This window comes from Oxyura jamaicensis, chromosome 5 (genome assembly GCF_011077185.1).
Source record: "Oxyura jamaicensis isolate SHBP4307 breed ruddy duck chromosome 5, BPBGC_Ojam_1.0, whole genome shotgun sequence".
Lineage (NCBI taxonomy): Eukaryota > Metazoa > Chordata > Aves > Anseriformes > Anatidae > Oxyura > Oxyura jamaicensis.
Window position 1 is genome coordinate 42,193,122 of NC_048897.1, and position 25,945 is coordinate 42,219,066.

Below are 25,945 nucleotides of genomic sequence, written 5' to 3' on the forward strand. Positions count from 1 at the left end.
CTAGGAGGGGAAGGGAGGACAGTTTGTACAGCATGCTTTTGCAATGTAGCACTCTGTAAATAAAGAGAAAATAGACATAAATGTCTTTCATCTCATACAAGGGAATAATAAAAACACACGCAAACATTCGATTCTGTCCCTAGCAGTACTTCATGATATGAAGCCAAGCACAGACTGAGTTCACTCTAAAACACTTTCAGATGTGCTGGTTTCAGATGCAGAGAAGCATCAAACACAAAGAGAGCTCTCCTTTCCATAGCTGTATGCGTTTGCCTGCTAAACAGCGATTAGACATTGTTAACTGAAAGCAAATACTGCAGCCAGTGTGAATAGCCTTTTTATTTCTTGAGCTTCTCCATATGGGCATTGTAGGAGTGGGCCCAAAAAAGGGAACAGAGTAGAAAACCCAAATCCCAGCCATCCCACATATTGTTTTGGAAGCTAACAGTGGGGACACCTCAGTCCTAATGCCTACTCAGTCCTCTGGTATTTCACGACTGTGATAACATTTTTTTTTTTTTTTTCTTGCCAAGTTTTACCTTTGTTTTCTATCTCCTCATAGCAGGGAGAGGGACAGGAGCTCATTTTACAATGAGCACTAGTGAACTGCTACTGCTTAGCACTGTCCTGACCTGACACACACACAAGTGACTGTGGGAAGAAAGGCTGATTCTCCTTCACCAGCCCCCAGATAACAGCACCACATACATGAGTACTCAGAAAGGAAACCAGAAATTTATTTCCTGGTATGACAGTAACTAAACTAGTGGCTCCATCAGCTGCCCTTGAGGTGGCAGGAATCTATTGTCAATGACTGAAAGGGGAGCAAGATCTGATCTCAGAGCAGAAAATGGAGCAGTGGGTTGCTGTTTGGTGGTTAAGCAGGCAGAGGGCCTTTTATACCTGGAATCCTAATTTCCAGCTTGATAGCAAATTCCCAGCTTGACAGTAAATGAGAGAGTCTGTAAGTACAGCAGGGTTATTTGAGGTATCCCAGCCAATTACTTGTGAAGTTCACATCATGTAAACCAAATAAAATAGATGTGAGAAGAACAGCAGCGGAATGTCCAAGGAAGCAGACCTGTAGTTAGAACAACAACTCTGAGGTGAATCTCAGGAAAACCACACTGCAAAAGACTTTGAGAGTTCATCTAGTCAACGTGACCCAAGCCAGGGCCAGCTATATCACATCAAACATTTGTCTAAAATGTTCTTAAAGACTTTCTGTGGATGCTCTATAATTTTTTCTAGTGCTATACTGCCCTTACCATTGGAAAGATTTTTTTCTCTAATGTTTAATCTGAATGAGAAGCTTTCTTGATACAATTTTGACTGCATTTAAACTTGTTCTAACTGTGATAGCTCTTTCTCTTTCTTTTTGATACAATTTTATGTGCTCAAGGAATTTTATCACCCCCTGTCACACCATCTCCCTGGGTTTGACAGCCTCAAATTTTGCACAGCCTGCCTTCACAGGTCACGCTTTCAAGCTCTCTCGGATGATTCTGGTTGTCTTGGGGATTCTCTGTTTGTGGTCCACATTTACTTACGATATGGCATTCAAAACTGGCCCTAGTGCTCCAGTTAAGGCATTATCAGTGCTGAGCAAGGTGGAAGGATTACTTCATGCATTTGGAGGACTATTTATCCATCCCAGTATGATGCTTGCCTTTTCCACTTTGCACAGTGCAGCTGACAAAATGTTCGGTTTGTGGTTGACCCTTTTAAAACTATTTCCTAATCAGTTATTATCTGCCTTCCATCAGACAATTGCTGCCTAAATGTAGTCCCTTGTAGTGGGCCTTATTACCTGTTACCTTGCCTTTACAGATGGTTCTTTCAAGCTGCCAAGATCTTTTTTCTTTTTTTTTCTTTTTCTTTTTTTTTTTTTTTAAATTTTAATCTGCCTATTGACTAGCATACTAGCAGTACTCCCAAGCTGTGACCTGCACATTTCAGTAAGCATGTCCTCTACTCCCTTTTTCAGTCATTAAGGAAAATGTTGAATATAATGGGACAGAACCAGGCAGAATTGTATTTCATATACCCTCCCCCCCCCCCCCCGTCCCCATTTTGTGTTATCTTTAAGGTATAATTACCTACACAGTTTTACACCTGTTAGAACAGGTGTAGCAGGGTCACCAGGGCTCTGCTTCCTCATTTGCTTGTGAGTGTGCAAAACGCCTTGCTGCAGTGAAGTTATATGACACCAACAGCCTTCCCCCTGTCCACAACACAATGCAGTCAGAGAAAGAACTAGGCTGGTTTGGCGAACATTTTTCTTACAACTGCAGCTGAATCTGCCCGCTTCCCCATTATCTTCTAGGCACATACAAACAGTTTGTTTAAAAAATCCTAGGGATTTGTTTTTTTCTTGTGAGTGGGACGAAGTTATCTAGATTGATCAGTAATCTCCCAGCTCCTTCTTTTTCCCCCATTTTAAGGCACCATCCACTTCTGGCCTTCTGTCACCCTGTACCTCTAGTCCCTCAGAGACAGTAACTACCAGCTCTGTGATCAGCCTGTGCTTTAAGCACCATAGGATGAAGTTAGACAGTCTAGCTGATTTGAAAAGAAAATTATCTGAATACAGTGCAGCCATGAGGTGAATCAAACCGAGGAACTAATTTATCTTACTAACAATCGTCTGTTAGGCTAATTTTCAGCTGGATCGGTTCCCCCACCCAGATCCCTGCGTGCCCGTACCAGTGGCTGTGGCAGTGGGAACGGAGTGAAGCAGAGGGGGTGTAACTACAGTATTCAGCAACAACACTGGCTTAATGTGTTTGCTGAAGTGCAGGTTGAATGAAGACAGATACAAAAAAAAAAAAAAGGTCATCAATCACTTGTACCTTCTTGGTGTCATCTGTCAATAGCTGTCCTGCACCCAAGTTGTGGGCCGGTGCTCCCCTGGCCTTCTTCACATGTACTTGTAGACTGACAGCTTGTTGCCTCACTGTCCATGCTTGCACCTTGTCTTGTGCTTTTGTCTTTCTGATTTTGCCTCAACATACTTTTGCAGCTCCTCTATACTTATCCTGAATAATTCAATCACTTTCCATATAATTTCTTCTGGCCAGGTCAGAAAGGGGCTTGTGATGTAGCCAGACACTTTTTTACTCCATTTTTGTCTGCTCCCTCTGCATTGGAATACCTTGAGTTTCTGAGCTCCAAAGGAAAACATGCAAGGATGGAAAAACCCTGGCTTTCTAACCTCATATGCCATATTTCCTAATTTCCCATGTGGGGGAAATCATGAATGAATGACAAAACAAAAACTTCAGCAAACAAATGGAAAAAGGACAAAATGCTAAATGATATCAAGACTGTCCCTAATTCTGTTTCTTGAATAGATGCAACTCAAAGCAGCACATAGCCCATGGAGAGCACAAGCAAGAGAGAAAAGGACATTTTTCCTGTAGTCCTCCAGCAATTCTGATTTGCTCAGCAGAATTGAATGCAAACAGATATTTTACTCTGCTTCTAGTCTCTAATTGCATAATTTTCCACAAATTCACATGTATGACAGTTGAAAGTCATATGTATACTTTTCCAGCATAATGCATTATTTACTCCTTACTCTTGTGTGGTCATCAAGTGACATTTAAAACACTGAAGTTGGCAAAATGTCCTTTTGTAGTCTTATATGAGCTTTCCTCAGAACATCTTACTGATATGAAGTGAATGTCATCAAACAAACTATTTGATATCCTTGATAATGCATCAAGTGCTTTATCTTCTTAATTGGTCATGTGAAGCTAAATGGCACTGATATTGCTAAGCTTTTTTTTTTTTTTTCCTGCCAAAAATGATTGCTGGATAAAGCATAGTTGCTGATGTCTTGAAATAAGAGATATCATGAAAGAATGGGGAGACAGTCTAGATGTGTCAATATGAAAAATCTGTATCCAATCTCCGATGAGCATTCAGCAGCTAGCTAGGTTATTTGCAGTTATTTCTGTACATAACACCATAAAGCTATATTACATATTTTACATCGATAAATAATGAAATCAGGCTGAAGCTCATAGTACTCTGCAAGGCTGCAGCAGCTGCAGGTTTGGCCCTTGGCCTATTCTGCCCTTGGTCTAGGTGGACCTGCTCACCTTAGGGTAAGAATATTCCTCTGAAGAGATGTTTTTGGGAAAAGGTGCAAAATCCTTCATCACCAAATTTCTCAGACATCTCTAAGATATACCACAAGCTGGTTATGGCCAAAACACTCATTAAACAGCTACCAAAATGCAGAAGAGCTGTGTAAGAGGATGAATGCTAAGGAGAAGGCAGCAAGTGCTGCGTGACAGGGGCTGTGCGAGATCCCAGCTTGGCCTGCCCCGTGGTCACGCAGTGTCCCTTGGCAGCCGCCAGCCCTTCATCAGCCAGTGCACACCGCGGGGGTTTTATGTTCTTAATTCTTTCGTTCATGGCTGCATCTGCTTGTGTAATTTATGGCACACAATACATATTTTTCTTTTGAGATCCGTTCTATTCTCTATTCCAGTATTTATTCTGTCAGAGAGTGGTGGGACAAGGAGCGGTTGTCAGGCATCACAGAGTTGAAAAGAACTTGTCTTCTAGCTCTTTTTTTCCCCTTGAATTATGGCTGCACTAACGATAAAATCCTTTTAATTTCTCTCCATTCCCTTATCCGTAGCTGTGGTTTTTCTCTTGCTGCTTTGAAAGTTCGAGAGAGAAATGTCAGGTGGCGAAGTACTTAAGAATTAAAATGTTGCATCAGGAAGTGTTTTTAAAATTAAGTGACTCTGTATGTGCAACAAATGAAGGATTGTTCCTTATGCTGCCATGGCTGGCAGCCAGGCGGCAGGGCCTGGACAATTTCTCAGGGCTTCTCTGCGGGAATGTCATTGTTGCCCCTTGTTCTTCTTCCTCTGTCCACGACTCCGGCTGCCACCACCGAAGAGAAGAATGCCACGCATGGCTTCCCCCGGGGCAGATTAGTAATCCTACACCTTGCACGGCCTGGCAGAGGTGTTTGAAGACCAACTGCATTCTTTCCTCAAAAGCCAAATATTTCATTACTGTATGGGCCTGATCCCTTAATCCAAACCACTATGTCTATTCACGTTCCTGGGCAACTTGGTGAAGGCTTCTTTGGTTCAACCACTGATTTTGTTGCATCTGATTTATTTTACATACGTCAAAAGATGATGAAAAGTGGAATTTCAAAGTTTCTGGATATGCTGGCTGTGAATCTGCAGAAATAAACTGCTTTAAAAAAACATATGTAACACAAATTGCTTTGATCTCATTGCAGGCCTTGGCGTTGTTGCTCAGAACAGAACAGAAATGTTTCTTCTGAGAAAAATTCTGCTCCAAAGTAAATAACAACAATATATGTATATAATTCAAAACAAAATTACAGCTAGCCACAAAAATAAAAGCTACAGCCCATGATGGAAATTACCTTAAAGTGATGTTGGAAACTGTCTGAAAGGATTGTTCCCTATTGCTTTCTTTCTCAAGCTAGCCATGTTTAGATTAGCTGATGATTTAACTGTTTTCTCCCATCCCCAGGCTGTGTCCAGGGATCTTGTACTGGGAACGCAGAAATGGGCTGAGGCAGCAAAAGCATTGGAGGGTTGTAAGGTTTCAATGTAGGTGGTCCTGGGCTCTGGCAGATATCAAAAGAATTGGGAGTGTAGTGAGCTGAATTTCCAGCGCTTCCCTCGCAGGTCATCCCTTCTACCAGCCCCTCTCTCCTCTGCCATCTTGGGGAAATTTCATGGAGATTTAAGGAGTTTGAAGCAGTCACCTTGCTATTGTCCTGTGCAGGACTAACCCGTATGGTACAAACAGAGCGTTGTCTGCCTTCCCCCCCTCCGGCTTCTTTTTGTGTAATTAATGATATTGCATTTGATGAAAGGCACTGGAGATGGATAAGCAAAACATCAAGCTAGGCTAGTTGAGGTAGTAAGAGGGTGTGGGTGATGGCAGGCGTTAAGATCACAAGTAAATCCTCCACTTTCTATGATTTGTTCACTAGTGCAAATTGTCTTTCCCAACAGGCCCCTAAGAAAAGGCAAGCATAACGTAAAATCACTTAGAGACATGCAGTATTTTTCCGCTTACCTCTGAAAAGACCTTTGCCATCATTCATTTTCCACAGATCCAAAGGAACTTTAAAATGTCCTATCTGGGCAAATTTCCGCTAACATAAATTATCAATTTCAGCTCTTATTGCCAATGTAAAAAGTGACGTAAATGAGATTGGCTAGCCGTTTGTAACATTAATATATTGAAGTGGTGTGGTGCTTCATCTTATACATACATTTTTATGTGTGCTTTATTACTTACAAGGCTGTAAGTTTTCCTAGTGTGCACTGGTTCCCAAGATGCCTTCATTGTGCTGGATCCTGAAAGCAGTGAAACAGTGACATGAGAAGGTGGGAAATTACGAATGTCAGGCCTGATAAGGCACAAGTTTAAACCATCGATCTACTGACTGAGAAATTAACTAAATAGTGCTGAGATTCCTTCCTCTGTTCACAGGCACTGCGGGTATATGTTTGCAGAAGAGAGAAGCTTCTCTCTCACAAAGTAGCTGACAAATATCCTTCGCTCCTTACTGTTTCCTTCTTCTGTATTTTACACCTTCTTGTAAATCCTTACCATCAAATTAAAATTCTATTTCTAAAAGCTTATCAGAATGAGTATTTTAGTACTTTGTGAAAAAATGGTAAATTTTGTGTACACCTCAAAAGGTCAATTTACTATGCCATAATTTAAATATCTACCATTTAAAAAACCCACAACAACAAACACTACATATTTTCCTCTGGTCTTGTTCTTCTGTAATATGATTCAGAAGGCATTAATTTATATTCTTATGGCTTTGTATAAACCAGATACTAAATTGCAACAAAATATGACTTAAATATATGCATGAAATAGACTTCTGGAATATTTATTGCCACAGTGTTCTCAGCCACGTGCAGGAGTGTCCTTGTTGTCCCTTTTTGACAGTTGCTGAAAGCATTTTTGAATACCCAGATGTCTGGAGCTCCCCAAGGTTTCGGTGGGTGCAGGAAAGATCCTTTTGCTGAGAGGGAGTTCCCCCAGAGAGTGATGCAGATGTGTGGGGATGACCCTGCTGCATCCCTGACAGTAAATTGCTGTGGGGCCCAACCTGTGCCAAAGCAACTGCAGCACAAACCAGACAAGGTGGGATCTTGAAGAGCTGAAGCTTTCAGCCTCTATGTAGGGCTGAAGCCACCAGCCATAGGGTTACAGAGTAGAGCTAGAACTGGAGAAAAAAAAAAAAAGAAAAAAGAAAAAAAAAGAAAAAATAATATTTTCAAAGACCAGATGGATCATTTCTTTATCTGATGCCATCCATCTTGCACCTCTTCACTTCAATCTCTCAGAGTATTAACATCTCCAAAATGCTGTCCCCATCAGCACAGATTGCCTAGAAGGTGGAAATGGAGTTGCATTCCTTTGCATTTGTTGTGCACACTGTTTCTCATCATAGTATCATTTTAGTATCATAACACTATATCCATGGATATGACAAGTCTGCAGTTGGCCATTACATACACTGAAGTGCATTGAACCTAAGGTGTTGGAGGACCTTACAAAAGTAAGGATATTTCTCTTGCAGATACTATTCTTGAAAGCATTTCATAATACACTGTATAAGTAATACATGCCTTCAGTGTTTGTAGGCAGGATAGCCTAATGGTTAGTGCATTTAAGTGGTAGTTATTCTGGTTTTATTCTGTCTGACCTCCCCACGTGGCTTTGGCTGTGTCATGTTTTCCCTCTCATTTTCCAAATGTGTAAAATAATGACAACATTCAGTTCAAGAAGTTGGTGCAAGTCTGAAAGCACCACTGTTTGCTCAACTGTCTCCCATCTTTGGATGGGAAGAGTCACAGATGTGCAAAGCATTACTCTTTCCATCTTCAAAGCACTCTTTTTGTACTTGCAAATCAATCAATTTGCAAACCGATATTATGTTTTTCTGAGCAGTATAATTAAGAACAATCTTATTAATTACAGAGAAAATTGCACAATTCCAATATATGCCATTCAAAACAACATGAAGTATACGGACTTATTGTAACACATTTTCATTTGGATAGTAAAACATGCATACCTTTGATGGTTTCAGCCCACATTTGTTATATTGTATTTTTAATGTGCTCAGACTGTGCCTGTGTAATGGTGATTCTCCCCTTACATCCCATCTTTCCCACATGCATGAAGTGCGCTTTGTAGTGACATTCATAAAGACCCCTGCTGTGGGTGAAACAGTGGAGTCCTGCTACTTAGATGAGTGATTATTCCAGCAGTTGAAGTGTTTTCATAAAGGAGACCAGGAGGCAAGTCTGCTACAGAGCAGTAGGAAAGGAAATCCTTATTTGAGCCTATGATAGGACCCTGACAGAGAACCCCACTCTAATACCTGGAGAAAGCCTGCTGGTGAGGAAAAGCCTCTTCTGAAGAATGACGACAATTCATTCACCTCACAAATTGTCTTCAAAAAATAAAGCAAAGCTAACTTTGTGCATTCCGCTGCTGCTCACTGAAGAGGAAGAACAAAAACTAAAAATAATAAAAAATCTGTTTAAATCAGGACTTAGGCAGGCTTCAGGCAGCTAAATCCAAGACTTAACCTCAGGTGGAGGCAGGCGCATAGCCTGCCTGTGCTATGTGCCTGTCTCCACCTCCAGCTCCTTCTTCCTCACGCCCGGGCTGCCTGAGGCTACCAGGCTCCTGCACTGCGTCCTCTGAAATTTAGGCAGAGCACCACCCGGTGAAATGAGGCCTATGCTCCTGTGTGAGCTTCCTGACCATGTAGCTCCCAGGGGGATGAAGAGCTGGAAGAAATGCCCATTTTTTGTCTTAAATGAGTGATTAAAGCACCCACTGGAGGGGGGGTGATTCAGTTCCTGAGCCCTCCTCAGCAGGAGGAGATCCCCATTTCTACCCCCAGTTTGAACCTTCTATTCTTCCAGACACAAACCCTAAGCAGCATTTCTCAGGAGAGGGCACGCTGCCTGGATGAAAACACCTGGCTGCGGGCAGACTGGAGCACCTTGGCTCTGTGGCAGTGCAGAGCCCACACCTGCCCTCAGCATCATCCGCCGGCTCCTCTGCTTCCTCCCCTCGCTCCCAGGTGGGATCGGGGGCCTGTCCTCGTCTGTGACAACAGGTTATTGAGGGAGAAGTGCACGTGCAGTACCTTATGTTTCTGATTGTGCTCTGGGGCTAGGCACCTGAAGGGCAAGTGTTGCAGCACTGCAGTTTTTTCATGGATGAAAGCTATGACTCATGGAAGAAAACCTAAACTTGAACAAACACGCAATTTAAAAACTCCCAGGCCAGAGCAGGGAGAGACTGCTACATTAATTAAGATTGCAAATGGTGAAACAGACACTTGTGCCTTAAATTGAAATGAAATGAGTTACACAACAGAGCTCAGCTCCCCTTGATCACATGGCAGTAAATGTGACCTATCAATCAGATGATTTCCAACAAGCTCAAGTGGCTCTTCAAAAGTTAGTCACAATAATATAGATGCTATATTTATACTCTCTGATAAATTTTAGTGAAACCAGCACATCTGCTGACAGTGCTAGATGCTTCGCATGTTGAAGTTCTCTCTAGTTACAAAATAGGACAGCATGGGCAGCAGCTGTCCAAACTTCTCTGATCTGCTCCATGGACATGCATTACACCAACCTGAAGTAAAAACGTTTCATCCTCTGTGTTTAGTTGAGCCTTCACCTCTTGCAAACTCAGCAAAGAAGAGTCCGATGTGCCTAATCCCATTGGCAGCTCTGCACAGTAGGCTTTAACACAGAGATCCAAATCCCAGTGTCTCTCCCTTACCAAGAGCCACCTCATTCCCCAGACAAGCTCACTGGAGGCAACGACATCCTGCACAGACCCAGATGTCAGAGTGTGAAAGGTAGCCTGTCAGAGCAATCACTGAACAGCAGAAGCATCCTGACGCTGTCGAATGACAGAGCCAAAGAAATGACCTGGAAGGGAAAGTCACTTTTCAAAAGTCCTTCTCTACCAGCCAGATGGAGCATGCTTGTATTGCGCTTCTTCTCTCAATGATATTGATAAATGTAAACAGTACAGGAATAAGGTTTATAATCAGTGCCTGCTATTTTAGTGCATTTAAAAAGGATACTGTAGCTCAGATTTTCTTTACTTCATTGTGACTGGGAAAGCTTGCTATAGAGTTGAGAGTATTGTTAGCTGTAACATCACATTATAATACTCTACAATCCTATACTGTTCAGTGTTATGAATTGCAATGCTTCTGATATGAAACTACTACAGGGTGTTTTTGGTATTTATTAGTAATGCAAAGGAAGTAGAAAAAAAAAAAAAAGAAGATAAATATATAAAACATCAAAATGCTTTGATCACTGCATGTAAATGGGGAGTGTAAGCGAGGTTTCTTTGTCCTGAAATTGGAGTATTAACTCCTGAAAATTCTGCTCTTTTGTTTTCATGTACCAAATAGCTATTTGTAATACCTCACTCGATACATGGGAAACTTAAATCACTAGTTACAAAATGCAGCTTTCAAAAAGGTAATGTCATGCAGTTTCTAACACTGTCAACAGCAAGATGCACAAACATACAACAAATCCCCTAGAAATACACCAGTGCCACTGTATTGCTTAGGAGGCAATTCCCAGTTATATCATTTAACATTTCCCAGTGCACTAGCTTGGACATGTACAAATGAATAAAACTATCGTTGACTGAAAAGTGGACTATAAAAAGAAATGTTTTCATTGTTTAGCTGCACCACCAGAATTCCCACTGACACATTAGTGAATCCTTCAGATCCATTGTTCCATTGTTCACGCAGCCAGATATGATTTCTTTTTCATTTTGTGCCTTGTAGTGCAGTTTAGTGTAATAAGATTGTAACAGGTCTAGAAATCATTGCAATTAAATTAAGACAGTGTTTTCCTTTTCCAACCCTTGCCCTCTGAATATAATGGCATCATAACAGCATGTAGAGACGTGAGCTGAGATTATTTTCTGTCACATCACTGAGCTGATTTTCAGTGTGGTGAGCTTATAGGCTTCACTGTCAGCTTCACAACACCTTCACAACTAATTTCAGTAGGTAATCTATTGTAAGGTTCAGGTATTTATTTTCCTTCAATGATGCTGTGCTCAGATCAGGTTCAGATTTATTTTTGAGGTGAATTTTAATTTCCCCTCCCTGAAATGGAGCTGTATTGCCCCTTTCTGTCCTTTCATCTGCACTGGCAGACATTCTAAAAGTTACTGGGTGTTTATTTCTCTTATCTCTGTAGTACTCTCATTCACAACACTTTTTTAGCTATAGATATAATACTTTGGATGTCCTGTTCCATTTAATTAATCTAGTATCGTAATTGATACAGACCTATACAGAAACTGTTTTGACATTAAAATCATGCACCACAGCATAGATCTCAGAGATTTTTCCCCCCAAATTTACACATCTTAAGGAGGTACAGATCAAGCTAACATTGACATCTTATACAAAGCATGCTGCTTGTGTTGAAACTGTCTCTAGCTAGTGAAAAATTACCACATTAAAACACTTCTCAGCCTCAAAAATAACTTAATCTTAGCAATAATCCTTTAAAATGAAGGAAATTCTTAATTAAAATCAGTATTAAAATGGAGTTCCACTTTTCTAGTATTGTAACTTGTCTGCCAGGAATCTCATGCATATATTTCTGTTGGTGTGTGTACACTTTTTTAGAACAATATGGTATTTTGGAAAAGTTTGATAGATTATGCATAAGACGGTCATGAGAAAACCTAAGGGGCCTTTGAAGATGAGAAAGAATCATGGCTCATTTAAAACATAAAGAAAATATATTGTCCTTAGTATTTTTGAAGTCATTCTCTGCCTGTCTGTCTGTCTCTCTCTGTAAAACTAAGCTACTACAAATTTCCCTTATTTTATAGCCCGCAGCTATAAAAGCCAGTTGTTTTTGTCAGATACAAGTTAAACACCATCAGACTGGTTTGGAGATCTCTGCAACTCTACCGATATTGGCACTAGCAATTCAGGAGGGAGCACTTTTCACTCCGTTTTAATATGGAACTGATATCTCAGCCTAATTTTATAGCATATTTTTGTGTTAGCACTGCTGTGGTTTAGTGGTTGGTGAAAAGACTCACATACACAGAACTCTTGCCTGTAACTGGATCCACATGATGGAATCGCCATGCAAAAAGCTCCTTAAAGGAGTGAGATCTGAGGACAACACTGTGAGAGCCTTAGCATTTTTCAAGATGAAAGGTGCTATAGATACGCAATGCATTATTTTTCTCTAGAGGAGGTTGAAATAAAAATGGTTTTCAATCACTGAACACGTCAGCATCCTTAGCATAGGAAATGAAGTTGATAGGGCATAATTTTACATTACTAACCATCAGTTTGGCAACACTGCTCATACAGCACCATGAATGGACAGTGTAAGAATGTACAGATATTTTATTTTAGTTTCATATGTGGTGAAGGAGTACAGATAGCAGCACTGTTTGAACTGATAGCTAACACTACGGAACTGCACCATGAGTTACAGCACATCTTTTTATTATTGTGAGGGAACATCGGTCACAACGCTATCTGGACAGAGGGGCCCAGCGCGGTTCGTGAGGTGCAGGCCCATGTTCTGGGGATCCCAGGCGTCGGGACAGGCCCGGGGGCGGCAGCAGCCGAGGAGCCGCGCGGCCTGGCCCGGCTCCCCCGCGGGCCCAGCACCGGCCGCAAGCGGCCGCTCTTGGCTCGGCCTCGCCGCCCCGGGGCCGCCCCTCGCCTCTCGCCGCTCCAACCGAGCGCAGCCCCGGGGCCTCCCGCTCTGCCGGCCGGCTGAGGGGAGGAGAGAAGAAGAGAAGGGAAGGGAAGGGAAAGGAGGGGAAGGGAAGGGAAGGGGAGCGCCCCGCCCCGCCCCGCGGCCTCCCCCTCCCCGCCGCCGCCCCGGCCGCGGCGGAGTGAATGTGTCGCCATGGCAACTGAGTGAGGCAGCAGCAGTACGAGCAGGAGCAGCAGCAGCAGGAGGAGCAGGAGCAGCAGCAGCAGCAGCGGGGACAGGGATAGCGGCAGGCCGCCGCGGCCCCCGCCGCCTCCGCTCCTCAGCGCGCGGGCGAGGCGGCAGCGGGCGGCCGCCGGGACGGGCGCGGCGGCGGCGGTGGAGGCGGTGCGGGCAGGATGGAGGACGGCTTCTCCAGCTACAGCAGCCTCTACGACACCTCCTCGCTGCTCCAGTTCTGCAACGGTACGGCCGGGGAGGGGGGCGAGGGCCCTGCCGCGGCCCCGCAGCGGAACGCGGGGCAGGGGAGAAGGGGGAGAAACTTCGCCCCCGGCCGCCTCTGCCGCAGCTCGGCCCCCGCAGGCTGGGGACACGGCTGTGGGGACACCCGTGGGGGGCTTGGGGACACCCCCGGGGGCTTGGGGACAGCCGTGGGGAGCACCCGGCCTGGGGCAGGTGCCCCCGGCCTTCCTCGCCCGGCAAGGGCGAGTTTTGGGTTGGGAAGGGCTGGGCGGAGTTGAGGCGGGCGGGTTGTTAGCTGCTTATTTTTGTCTTTTTTTTCTCGCTAAGAGAGGGGTTGTTTGGGTTGTGGTCCGGGTGGGAGCGTGGAAAGGCAGCAGTTGGGCTCGGGATGGGAGAGGAGGAAGAAGGAAGTGAGGGACTGTCAGGATCAGCAGAGGAAGCGCTGGGGAGCGGGGCCTGGGTAGCAGCGGGAATCCTCTCACTGCTGGTGGCGGTGGCGGCTCTTTGGGGGGAACGTGGCTGAACATCACCGAGAGTGCCTCCTGGAGAACTTGGGAAACAAAATCTGGTATTTTGAGGTTAGCTGTTGCTTTTTATTTTTGCAGCAAAATGATGAGCATTTGCAGTCCCGTGTTTCGGTCAGAGCAGGTTTGCGGAGCTCTGCTTCCTCCAGGTTTCGGTGGTGGTCTGGCTTTTGGCTGCTGCCTGAGCAGCCGGAGTCAGGTTAATGGTAAATTGCTCTACCACAGCAGCTGCATCAAACGTAGCTTGCTTCTTCTCACGGAGAAGATGAGGATGATAAATTCTACATGAATTTTCCTTGTGGTGTGGTGCAAGAACGGGATAGGTTAGCAGAAAACATGGACCTTGAGATTTCGGGAGTAATCCTTCAGAAGGTGACGGATTGGGCTGTGCATTGTGCGGGGATGCAGTATTCTCAGAGCTCCTCAAGAGAGAAAACTATGACTGGGTACGGGGGTTGTGCGCTAATAGCAGATGCCTGTTTTGCCTAATCTTGGTAAATATTTTATTGCAAGCGTTTTTATAAAGAAAACATGCATCAATTTCTCTCAAACTTCATACTCTAATCCATTTATAAGCAAGCTGGCTTCCTAGCAAAATCTCTGGGCTCTGCTTTTACACTATTCATGATAACAGCATGCATGTGGGAACAGGAGGAGTAACAACACTCTCAGCACTTTGAATAAGCAGAGGATCTTATTTCTGAGAACTCTCACTGCTGTTGATTTTGTAACTCTAAGCACATAGTATACATGATGAAAATACCCCCTCCCTACTTATGCTGTACATAGGTTTTAAAATATTGGTTAATCCTTAAGTTTTATGCTCTAGAATGCGTTACTGAAGAGATTACCTGCCTACTTGTCATATAATTGTAGATAGCGAGCTCAAGAGACTGTTGTAAACCTGTATTGTTCTGTGTTTATAAAAGGAAGTGGTTTGATTCAGAAGCCTTTCCTTTTATGAATTAGCCTTCAGTGAGACTACATTATGCGAGATGAAGCAGAACAAGAAAACTGGGTCTTTGAATAGTGCCTTGAGGTGATCAGATATTTCACACAGACACGCATGACCCATGAGGAAAAAAATACAGATGGGGGATGCCAGTGAAGGTTATGAGGTTGAAAGAGGAAAAGAAAATTGCTTTGGAAGGAAGTGGAAATCTCTTGCAAGTAGAATGAGTACTATGAAAGACAGTGTGGAGTTGTGAGGAGGGTAGGCATAAAGAAGAACCAAACAGAGTGAGCAGGTGATGGGCATTTGAAGACAAATGGGATTTCAGTATGGGGTAAAGTGAAATAAAGAAATGGCTGGTAAGCACTTGAAGTGATCATCATTGTACGCTGAGAGGGTTTCTGTTCTGAGGATAGAAGAAAGGGTTAGTTTTCTAAGGAAGGCCTTAATGGAAATGTCTGATTGCCTAGAATCGCAGAAACAATAAAGACACTGCCTGCATGTCTTGTGTCAGAACAGATCAGGGTGCAGAGCCAGCACTCCTGTAGGAACAGCCGCAGATAACCTGTGGGCTGCACAGGTGGCTCAGGGTAGTGAGCAGGCTCTTGGCTTGGCATGAGGACGGCTGCAGCTTGTCCCCTTGCCCAGTCCCTTCTCCATGCCCTGGGCAGCTGGTGGCTGCGGGGGGATGGAGAAGAGTGGGCAGGGGCTCATGGTGGGCTAAGGGAATGGGGTCTTGGCCCTCAAGGGACCTGGTCGGAGAGGAATGGGGTAAACAGGAGGGCAAACTGACCCCAAGCCTCCCTTCTTCTCTAGAAACAGCTCCGTGTTCAGGAGAAGGGTTTTCTTGTTTAACTGTATACAGATCTGGTCTGCGTGGTTGTGTAGTAACGTGGTTTTACGGCATACAGTGCGTACAAATACCGTAAATGGAGGAAGACGGGAGAGAAGAAAGAGGCAAGGAAAATAGTTGCATTTTGAGTTGCATGTCTAAAATCTAGGACAAATATTTAGCACAGCTAGTTCAAAGACACCTACTTTTTTTCAACTCTGTTTCACAGAGCAGTGGGGTAGAGTTGGCGTCTGAGAGCCACTGTGCTAATGGATTCAGGTGTCACTCAGAGGCAGCATCAAAGCAAGAAACACAAACTTGCAGTATGGTTTTTAGGTGTTATTTCATTCTGCTTTCCTTGGGTGTGAACTTTAATGGAGTCTATCACGCTAATTTGCCATCTCCTTTTCAGATGCATGAAATGTTTTCGCTAGCTGGTATGCCTATGCTCTTTGCTGATTTATTTTTTTTAAACAACACTAAAATAACTCTTGTTAGTGCCTGTCTAAGAATGATTCTCAACTTGCGTCTCACTTCCCAGGTATTGAAGAACACTTGGTTTGTTTTGCATGTTGAAAAGTAGAGTTTGGATTATTAACCATGCCAGGTTATAGATCCACTCCCTGGTAGTGATGTAACTTTTATGTGGTTCTTGGATAGAAAGCTATTATATTCACCCACAGTCAGGCAATGTTTTAGTAATGTATTCCTTAAACTGAAGGCACAAGTGGTACAGTGCTAGTAAGGCAGCCTAGTGTTGAGCTTCTGGTGTCTGCATAAGAACTTGCAGGGAAAATCATGCTGGGCATGAAACCCCACAGAGCAAGGTGCATACTGGAATTAGGTACAGTGCTCGTCTTGCCTCCTGGTCCCTGCAGCTCATTAAATCAGCTGTAGTGATTATAACCAGGTCAGGAATGCAGGTGGGATGTGGGCAGAGGTTTGTGGATCCTCTGCCTGCAATTCCCTGTCTGTTCATCGTTGTTACCATGACCTAAGAAACATGGCCTGCTGCCAGCTGTGGGCTTGGTTATTAAGCAAGTAAAATAAAAAGAGTGGAATTTGTGCTTCATGTGTTCTACAAAATACCTGTGTGGACTGTGAAATGGAAGTGACAATTTATCCTTGATCTGTTTACAACCTGTAGCATCTTTTTAGTATTCTTCACTTGGCTAGTGGGGAAACCATAGCTGTCAAATGGTCATCTCTGCAAGCGCAGGTGCTGTGTTTGACAGAAACATCAAATTGAGAATACCTGGGTAAGGCGGTAAAAAATGTGTAATACAAATTCTAAATGAAATGGATTTCTTTGTAAAGGAAACTTTGAAGTGATATCAACATCGATTAAATAAAAACCAGAAAAAAAACCTTCAACCTTAAAAGAGTAAAAACTCTTTTTCAGTCCTCCCTCTCCCCTCCCCAAATCTCCATTTTGCTCTTCCCCCAATCCCCATTATTTAGATTTTTGACAGATAATAGTTTTGTTAACTGTCACATTTTTTTTTTTTTTTTCCAAAATTGGGAGAAGTAAATTGTGTAAACTTGTTCACATCCTAATTTTGGTCAGTTTACTTCCAATTTGAACCTTCTGCTTCTGTAAGTTTTGCCTTTCCTGAAAATAAGTTGAATATGTGTATGTTTTCTCTGACTCATTTATCTGCAAGTGGAAGGATGCTCTGTTGGTGAGGAAGTGAACTCCACAAACAGGAAACGTTTATGGACAGTATTATTCTGGCAGTTTTCTCTTCTTTCACAGTTGACTCTTACTTCCTCTCCCTGACCTTCCAAAACACGTCCAGTTACTCTCTTCCTACAGCTGGACCAAAATTGCACAATATCGTATGGATTAGGGAGTGAGGGATGGTAAGCTGAGCCTTGTAGTTCTCAGGTCACTAGATCAAATCCATCAAGGTTAGAAGACTGCGATTTGTTTCACTGTGATCACTTCCTAGGAATAATGCCAAGTGAAATTGGATTGTCTCGTTGGACAGATTTATACCCCGTGCAGATGAAAAGATGTTGCAGACATCTTCAAAGCAATGTTGAGAACTTGTCAATAGCATTACTCAAGTTTGTTGTTTTTTCTTAGAAGCATACAACAGCGTGTTGAGAGAGGCAGACATACCAGACTTTCTCATAGTTGGTCTCTAGACCTGCTCTCTCCAGGCCAGTGGCACGTTTCGACCTCGTGGAGGTAACCTACACGAAGCATCTGCCAGTTTGGTAGGACAGGAGAAGACTTTCTTAGCCAGAATTGCTTGGAGAACTTTTCTCACTTTTCATTGCAATTTGTTCTGGATCTTACAGTTGAAACCTTAGATATAACTGTGGCTTGGACTCTGCATTAAGTGTCTGTTTCACGTATTTTGAAACTCTGTAGCACGTAAGATGAGCTTTGATCAACCAGCTTCTAGAACTCATTTTCTTCTATCCTGGATATAAGGGGGAGGGATAGCATACAGAAACACATTTTTGTGTGCCTAGTAATTGAATGCAGAATAAATCATACACTAAAATAAAAATAACTTGCTCTAATGGGTGCTTTCACAATATATATTGTTAGGCTATTAAAGCTCAAACTATTATTTTTAGCAAGGCACTATATAAGTGAAATGAATTTGTCGCCCTTTAATTAGCGATGTATTTCCAAATCATAAATTATTAAAGCTCTTTTTAGTCATGAATAGTGTTAATTGTAGTTACTAGAATTGGGGGGGGACGGACGGACTGTTTTTTAATAAGCTTTTAAAAACAAATGAAAATATAGATCAGTTGTCAGAGAATCCTTCCGTCTTAGTCAAACCTCAACAGAGTCTGTGTCAGTGTTAACAGTATGGAGAGAAACTGCAAGTATCAAGTATTTTATCATGAATAAAACAACATACGGAATTGTAAATTAAAGCATTGGGCTCTCAGCAGAAAAACATACTTTATCTGATCTTCAAGGTTTTTTAAAAATTTAATAGCGCTTTACAGAACTGATGAAGTGAGTGTTTTAAGTTCTAATTAAGAATACCAAAACTCAGATTCTTTTATTGAAGCTTAAACCACGTGCAAACAATTCAAATAAGGCTTAAAATGATATTAGAAGTACATTATTAAAAAGTGAATACATGAGGAGGGAGAGAGTGAGTTCTCCAGTCAGTGACATACATTTTAATAGGCTTTATCCTGACTTCCCTTGTTTCCTCTTTCCTTAGAAATTCAAGCTGAAAATTCTAAAGTTGATGTTGCAGCTCTTTTGTCAGGAGAAGTTTTGTTAAGCTGTAATGAAGAACCTGTCTTTTGATCATTAAAATCTCGAGGAAGATGGGAGAGAATAAGTAGGAAGGTTGCATGAAGTGCTATAATGACTATATTTCTGTTGGTGTTTGCTGTTTGCAAATGACACTAATTGGGCAGCCATAAGGTATTGCAAGAGCTGAGAGGGAGTATGGAAGGAACTTGGGATGATGCCTTTCTTCCATGAAACACAGTGAACGTTCATTCATTACATAATTAAAATGGGGAAGCAGCTCCCTGAGGTTTTTTAGGGGGATGGGGTGGGATAACGATATGTTAACATGATTTCACTAAATTAATTCTTTGGAAAGTAATTAAGTGAGATTGTCCACACTCCATTACTTCCAAAGAGTAAAATCTGACATGGTCCATCATTTTCTCGTCTTGCTTTGAAATGACTGCTTATTGAATAAGTATAACACTCATTTGAAAACTAGTAAGAGAGGTCTCTAACACTATTTTTAGATGACGTGGCATACAAAATTACCTCTTTGGGTCTTCAGTCTGAAATAAGCAGCTCATTGTGATAGAATAACTTGCTTTTCTTAATAGCATAGACATTGTGCTTGATTGGAAACCTGTGGAAGCTTCCTGCAAGAAGGGAAGAAGACTATTTTCTGGTTTAAGTATAACTTTTCTAATCTGTTGCAGGTCAATATATGAAATGCTGCTTGTAGTCTTGCTTGGAGTCATCTGAGAGTTAGGAGCTCTTTCAAAACACAAGCTTGAGTGAAGCTTTCAAATGTGAAGTTTGTAAGATACAGAATTGGTTAGTATATTACAACATGGAAATAGAAAAAAAAGAATCATGGTTTCACGCTACTAAAGGCAAATGTTTTTTAATGAAAACTTTGTAACAAATCTTGTCTTTCATGAAAACTCAATGTGTTCTTACAACTGTGGTAAAAAACACAAACCAAACAGAAGCAGCCTCTGAGACTTGCAGCTGTAGCTCCTGTTCACCAAGGTGGTGATGGCAGGGCAACAGTGAGTTAATGCCTGGAGTTTCCCTGGGGTCCGCAGCATTAGGAGCATATTCCCCCTTCCTTCAGGAAAAAACGCATTATGAAACCTGTGAAAGATGCTGACAGACAACCAGCTTCATATTTATTTTATGTTTACTAGAAACAAATACCATTCTGTTGCTTCCTTTCCCTGTCCAGCATTTTGCAAAGCTGGTACTTTCTGGGAAGAATCCTCCCAGCTCCCAAATGGTGATGCTGCTTGAAATAGCGTGGGGGTCCGGCAGGTGGGTCCTCTTTCTGACCCCAAAATTAGCACGTTTGGCTTTGTGTTAGGTGATGTGTTCCTAACCATCAGTGTCCAGTGAATGCAGTGGCACAGGGTGGCTGCTCGCATGTGAGCGAGCTCTGCTGCTAGATGGGTGGTCTGGCCAGCTTGGCTGGGTCACAGGGGGCAACGGGGTCTTTATCTAAACTGTTCAAAACCTCACAGGCATTAGCATGGCTGGAGACTCAGGCTGATCTTAGAACTGATGTCTGCATTTCTGTGTTAAAGAATATCTTTTTTTTTGTTTGTTTGTTTGTTTTTTGTTTTTTTTTGCTGCACTTCTTCCAAATATAGGCCAAAATAATAGGGCAGTGACAGCCAGGACTTTGCTCAGCTAATGTGAAAAATCAGGCCATCTTTCTTAGGTTCATGACTGTGAACTCAAAAAAATTAGTTTTGAACAGAATTGAATTTTAAAATTGAATCTAAGGAGTCCGTGTTTGTGGATTATCTGAGGCCTGGATTTAAAGCATATTTAAAATAGCTCAGAGCATAACACAGTAAAGAATTGCTGATCTGTTGGAGGCAGGAGGTGAAATCCTGGTGCTGTACAGTTCACAGGAGTGTGGCTGCAGACTTCAGTAGGTCTGTGATTTCAGACTCTGAAAATGTTCACAGTCAAACTCCACTTAAGTCTGAGAAAATAAGGATTCTTACAAATATTGTCTCATAGGAGGGAAAAAAAATTACACCACTATAATTTAGCTAACTCTGTATAATGCCATGCACACAGGGAGGTATGGGGGGAGGTTTTTTCCTTTTTTTTTTTTTTTTTTTATGCTAGACAGTTTGAGTGCATGCGTATCATCCCTGTGGTGGCTGTTTTTCAGTTTGGAAATCAGTAATTTCCTCTGTGTTCAGATATTTTAGTGAGCTAATTAGGGATCCTTTGGGACTAAAGGTTTTATCCATACAACTTTTAAGTTGAGCATTTATGTTTTCCCTGGCTTGAGGCGTTTCTCTGCTAAGAAGTGAGAAGAGATCCTGTTCTAAAACTTGGTCTTTTGGTGTGTGGGATGGCAGATGGGCAGGTGGGGTCAGCTACCAGTGGCATGCAGGTGCATCTTTCCTTGAATGGTGTGCTGAGGGATCTGCAGCTGAAGTGCAGGGTACTTTAGAAGAGATATTACAAGATGCCCTAGCTCTGGTATGCTGTATTTTAGCACTCTACATTAGCAGGAAATGTGGGACAATGGAAGAAATCTGTAGAGCAGAACAGTTGGTGGGGAGGACTCAGTTACCCATCCCTCCCCCCACTGACTGCACTAGCTCTTCTGCTGCCAGGCGCTGCTGGCACGCTGCTAGGCGCCTGCCCAAGGCTTTGCCACGATGGGAACCCAGGAGGGGTAAGTGGCAATGACCACTGCACAGGGACACTCCTGGTCCAAACTCAAACATAAAGGTGGAGCCTGGCTCTTCCCGGTGGTTTCCCAGTGCCAGGACAAGAGGTAAGGAACACAAACAAGCACGCAGAAGGTTCCTTCTGAACACCAGGAAGCGCTTCTGTGCTGTGTGGGTGCCAGAGCACTGGCACAGGCTGCCCCGAGAGGCTGTGGAGTCTCCCCTCTTGGAGATCTCCAAAAGCCACCTGGACGTGGTCCTGTGCAGCCTGCTCTGGGTGGCCCTGCTCAAGCAGTGGTTGGACCAGGTGGTCTCCAGAGGTCCCTGCCAGCTGCAGCCATCCCGTGATTCTGTGAAATACCAAAGTCTGTGGGCGTCGCTGCTATGGCAGCTAGCGCCAGGGCAACTGTGCTGTCTCCTTCTTTGAGAGATGATGTCTCCTAGTCTCTAATTTCTTAGCGTCATCCTTTCTAATGAGGAAGGAGTATGGTCTGGTACACTGCTTGTGAAAGTTGCTTACTCACTGTTCCAGTAAGCACTTTTTTTCTTCATACTGTGAACAAGTCACCACAGGGCTTGCGTTGCGCTTGAGCCATAGTTCTGTAGGTCCAAAGATTTATTCACAGTTGTTTTTCATAAAGCTCATTCAGGTTACTGATAACATTCAGAACTGAAAATTAAATAATCTTGACTCCTTTGAGCAAATACTATTGCATGGGACAGAACTAAAATCAAGGCTTTAAATTTACAGCTGTTCTGCTTTATCAGAAAACCTAAGCTCAGTCATTTTAAAGGGTGTGAGTGTGTGTGTAACAGACTGCTGAGCCTTCTTATTATCTAATAGCTCAGTGTTTCCACACCTGTTTTAAATAAACACAGTGCTAATGCTAGTGGGGCTTTGGGGTGTTTTTTTCCAATATGATTATTTAGTGTATGTGTGGTTTTGCTTAGATACTTTTTCAGGATATTATCTGGAAGACTTAAAATAAGCATGTCATCAGCACAAGTTTGGAAGTAGTACCCATAGTCTTTCAGAACTAATCATTTAACTCAGCTATAAAGTTGTTATCTGAACGGTACTTCAACTGTCTTTAATGACCTGGGTGCTTGGATTTGGTTTCTGAAAACAGCAAAGAAACTGAGTCATGGGATTAAATATTCAGATACGGAGCTGGAAAATGTTTGCTGATGTGTTAAGCAAATGCTTTATAACTAAAATAAATTGCAGTTGGAAAACATGTCTGGTCTCCCAGGAGCAATATTTTTCTATTTACTCGTTTTTTTTTTTATGGAGTTCAGTGATAAGACATTTAGGTGAAACTTTGAAGCAAGGAACAGAACAGAATGGTTTGTTCTGATGTTGTCTCATGTGAGTTATTTGAGAGATGCCTTTCTGTAGCTGTGATTCCTAGGTAGGATGCTCTTGCCAGGACCCAAACCTCTTACATGAAGACATACTCCTGGGTGAATAATATGCTCACTTCTAAAATTTGTTTAAACAAGGGGATTAAATACCAGGGCAACCTCTTGTTTCTTTTCCTCTGGAGCAAAGCTATGTAAAAGGAAACAAGATTTTTTCTTTTAATGAAGCTGCTGCTTTTGGTAAAATTTATCTGGTTTCTGATGTATATTGAGGTAATAATGAAATCATTCTAACTACTGACTTTACTACTAAAGTGAGCAGTGCTGTTCCAGAAGTTGTTCCAATTTTTCAATTAAATAATACAACATGATGTAGTCCGGGGGCGGACTGTATGAGGGACTTGAAAGATAACAGGCTTGGTTCTTTAGGTGTTAGCAGATAAGAGGACCTATAGGGTTGCTCAGGAGTGAAGGTTAACAGGCCACCAGAGAGCTGGAGAAGCTGGGTGACTGTGGTGTAACATTCAGGAGACTGAGGTTCCCATTTTTGGGCCACACCACCTCAGGCAGATAAGCTAACGTGAACATGCTGCTGCTCCAGAGAGAGGTCTTGCTTCCTCTCCTGCTCTGTGTGGTTTTATCCACTGAACACTTGACAGACTAATTTGTCAGAGTTAATTTAACATGCTAACCCAACAGCAAAGTCTGTGCCGTGTTTGTGTGTGGTACTTTGTTTTTGCTTTTGCTGGGCTCGTTTTCTGCCAGGTCAGAGAATTAAATCAGCTTCAGGAGGCAGCAGAAGATAAATTACAGGAATAATGGTGCTGCAGACAAAACGGGCTTCGAGATGGTCTCATCTCCCCTTGCAGAACTGGACCTGTGCTTTGTCATTGCAGCTGCTCATGGCACCATGTGTTGAGCAGCATCAATAAATTAATTCAAGTTAGAAGGCATACCCGACTCTTGTATTGTGGCAGACAGAAGTGATTCCTTCCCTCTCCCCCTCTTTTTTGTCTTGTGCCGGGCATGGTGGCAGAAGGTGAAGTTGTAAAACACTGCAAGGCAATACATGGAAAAGGCAGACAGCAACTAAAAGACTGCAATATGGAGGAAACATGATTTATAATTGAATTAAAAGTTCGTAGAGGTGGAAAATTACATGTGGATCATAAGTTTCATTTTCAATTCAGTTACGCATTCAAAGCACAGTGGACTAACATAATTTTTTTACCACTGAGATTCCTGCATTTCTGTAGGGGATGTTTAGCTTCCTTGGTCACTTTCGTGTGTGTAGTTCCCCCTCTGGAAGTTATGAGTCTCAGTGTTTGGTAATTGTTATATTCTTTGCAGAATATGACATCATGTTTGATTCATAACAGTATAATAGTTAGCTGCAGCACACAGTTGTACTCAGAATATTTGTATACACAAATTTTAATTCTTAATTGCTTATCATGTTCGTATTTTTGTATTTTCAAACTTCATAACTATGTGTTCCTTAGAATTTTCTTATGTACTTTTGAGAGAGAAGCAAGATATCCATCAAAAAAACGATGAATCATCTTTTCTTTGTGTTGCCTTTTTTGGGAACATACTGTTTTTGGGGACACATTGATCAGATTATTCCACAGCTTTGCAGGAAAAGGCGTACCCTAAAAATAGAGCAGGAATTAATCAGTAACAAACATCAATGTGCTGCTGCCGCTCTGTTCTCAGAATCGTGCCTGGATGGCTGTAAGCGAAGCATTTCACTTGATTACGGCAGTCTTGGTGAAAGGGGAAGGGGGAGATCTGCGAGATCTCTGTGCGCTGGATAATTCAAGCATAAATGCTCTTCCAGGAGCTAACAGCCACCTTTATTGGCCTCATGTAGGAAAGCTTGGGTTAAGAACCTTGAACTGTTGTGTGTCCTCTTGGTTTGCTCTTCTTCGATTCCAAAAGGTTGAAGTAAACGTGTAAAGCAGCCCCAGTGATTCCCACGAGGCTCTGTAGGGTTTTGGGAAGCCCAGAAACCACTTGGCTGATGCTGGGTCATTAACCTCGCTGGCTGTGCCTCAAAGTTATGAGAGATTTGGGTCCGTGTTGTTCCAGGAGGGCGTTACTTCAGGGTTTGTCTCCTTTCTAGTTTTCATTTTTGAGTTTTTAATTTAAAAAATGTTTAGCCTCAGGGAGGCCTCTGAATCTAAGCCTTTTCCTGCCTCCTGAATTTGGCAGTTGCTTCTCTTAGTTTAAGTCTCTAGGCACGTGCAGTGGGAGCTTTGAAGTAGCTGCTGCCTGGCTGAAGCCTCTCCAGGGGCAGTTCATGCTTTTGACTTTTTTTTCCTCTTTCCAGCATGTAGATATTTAACAGCTTAAAACAATACACAAGAGTAAGTGAAGCTGCATTTAGGGTCTATAAAAATTAGAGATCTGCAAAGACTATACCATTTCTGGTTTGGTTTGAATTTTGAACAGTCATTAAAATCAATAGTGGGGAAAAATATTTTTTTTCCCAGAGTTTGGATATTTAGCATTAGAAAGTGGTTAATCCATTAAGAAGTGGAATATGAGAGTCAAGAGGTAGATACTGTGTTCCAGCCCAGTTTTCTTGCACGATGCCCTGTGGGCTGCTGCCAAGTGGTATGGAGCACTTCCTATGCTAGAGGTTAGTATTAACTCAGATTAGGAGATCCTAGATTTAGTGTTATCTAAAATGAATGAAAAATTTGGTGTTGAGCCCTCATTGCCCATTTTAGGAGGCTGTCCAGGTCTGTCTGCTGCAGAGAGCGCTGAGGCGAGGGGTGCTGCCTCACCCTGCCCTCAGGGGCACAAACCTGGTGCTCCCTCTCCAGCTCATCTGAACCACCCGGCTCTGGGTTGAACCAGCAGCTCGCTGGGGTTCTGTGTCAGAGCTGTTTAATCAATCCTTGCGGACCCCCAGGGTTCAGCAGTGAAACTGTTTTTGTAACCCAGCGAAGCTTAACTGTCTTTGCTATACTGACTGCTATGCATTGGGGAAGATTTATCATTACTGTAAACACAGTTGTACCTTTTATAGGAGATATTTCATTTTTTGTACACAGCAGTGTAAATGGTCTGTTTTGAC

The 25,945-nt window shown here is 42.6% G+C and overlaps 1 protein-coding gene across 9 annotated transcripts in view; it reads left to right on the forward strand.

Moving 5' to 3' along the window:
• Positions 1 to 25,945, forward strand: part of EML1 (EMAP like 1) — a 122,960-nt gene that overhangs the window by 28,729 nt on the left and 68,286 nt on the right. For 2 of the 9 annotated variants that reach the window (XM_035328296.1, XM_035328295.1), the window contains exon 1: positions 12,957 to 13,280. The exons of 1 other annotated variant lie outside the window; for it this stretch is intronic. In XM_035328296.1, coding sequence (XP_035184187.1) covers positions 13,214 to 13,280 — 67 coding nt within the window. In that variant the 5' untranslated portion in view covers positions 12,957 to 13,213. Of the gene's footprint in view, positions 1 to 12,955; positions 13,281 to 25,945 lie in introns of those variants that run through there. 6 more of the 9 variants (XM_035328299.1, XM_035328303.1, XM_035328294.1 and 3 more) reach the window with 5 other exon arrangements.